Source organism: Silurus aristotelis, assembly GCF_946808225.1.
Source record: "Silurus aristotelis genome assembly, chromosome: 14".
In the NCBI taxonomy this organism is placed as follows: domain Eukaryota; kingdom Metazoa; phylum Chordata; class Actinopteri; order Siluriformes; family Siluridae; genus Silurus; species Silurus aristotelis.
This window is the reverse complement of record NC_139587.1, coordinates 969,545-974,544: the sequence shown is the minus strand read 5'-3', so window position 1 is coordinate 974,544 and position 5,000 is coordinate 969,545. Positions and strand designations below refer to the sequence as shown.

Sequence of the window (5,000 nt, the reverse complement as noted above, 5' to 3'; positions counted from 1 at the left end):
TGTGAAATATTCAGCATCTCGTTTATTTAACTGGAGATGACCAAGTGGACTTACACACTTTAGATCCAACATGGAGGACGAGGATGAGGACGATTAGAGTGGTGGTAAAGATTATTATGTGAGAATTATGAATTACGACCTTCTTTGATAAAATCACAAATTCTGATCCAAATCCAGGACTAATAGTGAACTGAAGGAAAAGTTTGCACTGTTTCGACTGTTTGATTCAGATCGTTTTCAGGATCGTGGTATGGCGCTAATCTAAAATCCACAAGTTAAAGAACGGCTACAAATGCAAATGGATAAACGCATTATAAACATGCTGATGTATTAGTAAAAAACATTTTGGAAAAAATAACACAATGTACACAAAAATAAAGAAGGAGACATATTGGGACGTCTCCAGTCACAAAAAGAAACGGACCCAAGAATTATCAATAAACTGTGTCAATAAATCCACACTGTTACATTATGTGTATTTCTTTACTCCCTGTTGTCAGTGTAGAATCGATCCATGCTCTCATGCTCTTCTTCTTCTACACTGTTTTTATTAAAGTCTAAGTGAAGAACAATAAGCCAATGTCTGGAAGAAATCGATGGCGAGGTTCTGAAGGAAATATCTCATGCATCAGAAAATGGAGGAATATTCAGTTTGATATAAAAAATGGAGACAGAAAAGGTCACGCACTCCTCCTGTAGTCCCTCCTGAGGAGTCCGTCAGATCTTATTCAGACGCGTGATTGATTCATCCAGCGCTCGTTGCTGTAAACCGTTAAAACTGTAAAGATTCACGTGATGTTCATCTGCTGCGTGGCATTTAACTACAGACGCCTGATGCAGCCTCGGAGCTGTTATTAAAACATTATTAACGTTGTCATATGTCCGTTTTTGAAGTGTTTCTGTTTTATGTAAATCACAGAACTTCAAGAACAGTGTAGGAACAGCTGTAATTCGCAATACTGAAATGAGGAGAAAGATTTCTGCTTCACTTCAGACTTTGTGGTCGGAGTTTTGTAGAAAGAAAAAAACACTGTTGGAGAAAATTTTTAGAACAGCAAGAAAAAGTACATCATTTGGGAAAGTATTTGGACACCAGACTTTTTTTTTTCTTCAAAGAGACGTCTTTTAAATTCCAAGACTCTGGAGAAGAGATAAGAGTGTTGTGGTTGGTTGTGACGAACACTTTGGAAAGGTCAAGAAGGAAGAGCACTGAAGACAGTCTACTAGCAGCAGGAACCTTCTCACTGATGGCCAAAAGGGCAGTCTCTGTGGAATGTACCACTTTAAAGCCAGACAGGTTTGGATCTCCGAGGTTGTTCTCTGAGAGGATTGTGAACGGTGCATTCAAAGGATTTTGGAAAGAATTGTGAAAAGTGATCCAGATCGATAATTGCTGATGTCTGAGAGATCCAGATCACCCTGAACATGTTTCATCATTTATAACTGATTAGTGTTTATATCGATATACACATGCAATGATACAAATATGCAGAAAATCAGACGCACGTCTCTCCAGAATGACGTCTGAAAGCACCGACGTGAAACAGCGATCCTCATCTTACAGCATTACATCATACACCCTTCTCCATCTCATCCTCCTCTTTTCTTCTTCTCCTTCATGGTGAGTCAGTGTCTATGGTTTATGATGGTTCTTTACAGCTGGCGGTTGTACGGTTGAAGGTGATGTGAATATGATGTGAAGTATAAAACACTTACAGATGTGATGAAATCAGGTTTTTTACAATGGAATGTGACACACGGCTCTGAAACGTGTCGAGGGAAAACATGCAGAAAGAGAAATTAATTCAGGGTCTGGATTCTGTGTTGTTACTATGGTTACTCTGACAATAAATCAAACACCAGACTGAAATTCTTCAAGCGGCTTTTGAAAGTCATTTCGTTTGAAGCTCGCTACGTAGAATGAAGTGATGAAGCTGTCACATGGTGCAGTCTGTGTTCTGATTGGTCATAAGGTGCTGATAGATTTGCGATAACACAAGCTCTGACAGCTCATTCCAGAACGTCAGCGTTCCCTAAATTCCTAGTAACTGAATAAAAATGTCATTTGAAACGTTTTACTCAGACCATATCCGTATTTAATGATAAAGATTCGCTTTCAAACTAAAATGTCTCTATGTTTTTAATAGAGGTCAATTGTGCTGTAATTATCAGCAAAAATCCATACCAGTAGTTTTTTAGATCATAGCTTCCAGTCTGCTGTCGTTACGTGAGCGCCCTCTAGAGGCGAATGTTTGTTTTTACACCTGAGACTGTGCGCTGCACGGAGAGCGCTATATTATATTTATTTATAATTTAAGAATTATTTAATGATATTTAATGATGAATAAATTCATATTTATTGTATTTTGCACATTTTCATGATTCAGTACTGTTTTAGTTAGTACTGTAATAAAATTCAGTACTATTTTACATAGTGTTATATTTGTTTGTATTTTTTTTTTTTTATCAAGTATCCATCGGTAAAATCCACTATCGGTAGACCTCTGGATATTAACGTAGACTAATTATTTGTTTTACACACCAACCACATGCCATATGCAAGAGTAAGTAATGTTTTATTTCAATAGCAATAAATAGCAATTACATTTTCCTGGCGGTTCACCTGAAAGTGTTAGCACAATTTTAAAAGGTTAGATATTCCTCAGAGTATAAACGATCTGAGTTCCTGTCAGATCCTGAAGAACCCACGTTTTCCTCCTCCTCCTTCTCCTCTATATGCCTTTGACAGCACCTTATTACTCGCAAGAAATAGATTCGTGATTTAAATTTATTACAATGCGAACAATGAAGGAGCTTTTTAAAAGCCGATAGAATTATTGCCAATTACAGTGGCTCTGCTCCTCCGTATGATTCAGCTCCATGTTAAAAGACGGCTGAACAGCGTGTGGAGCCATAAATACACCGGCGTAAACGAGACACACCGAATCGAATCGCAAGCCGCTTCGATTTTACGCGATAATTAGGATCGCCTGGATAAAGAACGAGCTCGAAAACAGCTGAACAGGCGAACGGCCAGGACTTTCTATTATTAATCAGCTGCAAAACTCTTGGCACCCTGCATAACAATGGATTTATGAAAAGAAATTCAAATAAAAAGTTATGAAAACATTTCTGTGTTAAATCAAATTATTATCAAATCCTATCGTTAGACATTTATTTATATTATAATAATTATAATCAAGTTTTGTCTTTTTAATTACTTTCACAGGAATCCAGACTGAATCACAGAGTCTCATACGTCATTTATCACTGACTGTGTGTGTGTGTGTGTGTGTGTGTGTGTGTGTGTGTGTGTGTGTGTGTGTGTGTGTGTGTGTGTAGAAATGTGCAATCCATGCAAAAGCGTGTGTGTGTGTGTGTGTGTGTGTGTGTGTGTGTGTGTGTGTGTGTGTGTGTGTAGAAATGTGCAATCCATGCAAAAGCGTGTGTGTGTGTGTGTGTGTGTGTGTGTGTGTGTGTGTGTGTGTCCATCAGTGTGTATCCAACTGTGTCAGTGGAATTACAGCAAGCACACACTGCCATCATGTGGAGGTGAGGGAGAAATCTGAGAAAGCTTTCGGAAGAATAAAGAATATTATCATCATCATCATCATCATCATCATCATCATCATCATCATCAATAATAATAATAATAATAATAATAATAATAATAATAATAATAACAATAATAATAATAATAATAATAATACCCTATAAAATAAACACAAAAAAAATTAATCAACTTACATTTTAATGATAAAGATTACAAATTATTATAAATGTATTTTTTATATTTTATTTTATGGAAACAAACGGTAAAAAAAGAAAGAAAGAAAGAAAGAAAGAAAGAAAGAAAGAAAGAAAGAAAGAAAGAAAGAAAGAAAGCACCGTTATGACTGGTACATGCAGCAGTATTACTACAGACTATCAGCTCATCAGGTATTATTATAATAAGTGTTGTTTAATGTATATTTGGTCAAAAATAAAATAAAATAAAAAAATCGAAGCTAACCATGCTAACAGCTAGCGGAGACGCTGCCTCCATCTTGGAGGCTCCGCCCCCTGATTTTCTTCAATTAGAGACTATTTCGGGCAATTTCAAAACCGTCTTATTTATTTGTTAAAGTGTGTATTTCTACATTTCAACAACACGAGATTTGAGTTATCGTGTCCTCGTCTGTGATGTCTGAATTAAAAAACAAAAACAACAAATATTTATTTATTTCTCCGTGATTTTAAACGGCTAGACAGTCAGTGCATTGTAGTGAGTTAAGATGACCGCCAGATGGCAGTAGTGATACGTTTCCATAGAAACGTGTACAACAATCCGGAACAGATCCGGAAAAGGCTCGAGGTCGGTGTTAATATAAAGTCGATACTGATATTTATGATAATGATATTATTAATTAATTCAATGGTTGAATTATTTTGTGTTTGTAATAAATATTTCAGGAATGATGGAGTTTTCACCGGGGAAGAGGAGAAGCGGACTTCCGCGGGAAGTGTGGAAATGGCTGCAGAGTCTCGAGCTGTCCACTTCACCAAAAAACATCCGGAGGTCAGAAAAAAATATTTCAATACATAAACATAAATACATCAAATATATTCATTAATAAACAAATAAAATCATTTACCGAAAATTACCATGAACGATCTCACACGTACTAATGTAATTATTTTATTATTTGGGTTTGGATAATAATAATAATAATAATAATAATAATAATAATAATAATAATAATAATAATAATAATAATAACCAAATCCATAAAAACTGTCATTAATCAAATAAATAATAATTTGCATTTTTTTTTCAATTAAACAATAAAATAAATATTGTACAAAACAATATTGTTCACATAATAATTATACACTAATAATACACTCTGTTTATTGTATATTTGTGGATTTATATGATTTATTTATAGATTTATTTATGTACATTGCTATTTGCATTTCTGGTTAGATGCCAACTGCATTTCATTACCTCTGTAGTTTTT

The 5,000-nt window shown here is 35.1% G+C and overlaps 2 protein-coding genes across 3 annotated transcripts in view; both read left to right on the top strand.

Annotated features, from left to right (window-relative positions):
* Positions 1 to 5,000, top strand: part of lrit3a (info leucine-rich repeat, immunoglobulin-like and transmembrane domains 3a) — an 89,166-nt gene that overhangs the window by 53,152 nt on the left and 31,014 nt on the right. The window lies entirely within an intron of this gene.
* spata4 (spermatogenesis associated 4) overlaps positions 1,587 to 5,000 on the top strand; it is a 7,960-nt gene continuing 4,546 nt past the window's right edge. The window contains exons 1-2 of one of the 2 annotated variants that reach the window (XM_083559864.1): positions 1,587 to 1,621; positions 4,453 to 4,558. In XM_083559864.1, the coding sequence (XP_083415990.1) occupies positions 4,455 to 4,558 (104 nt within the window). In that variant the 5' untranslated portion in view covers positions 1,587 to 1,621; positions 4,453 to 4,454. Of the gene's footprint in view, positions 1,622 to 4,249; positions 4,355 to 4,452; positions 4,559 to 5,000 lie in introns of those variants that run through there. The other variant, XM_083559863.1, reaches the window with a different exon arrangement.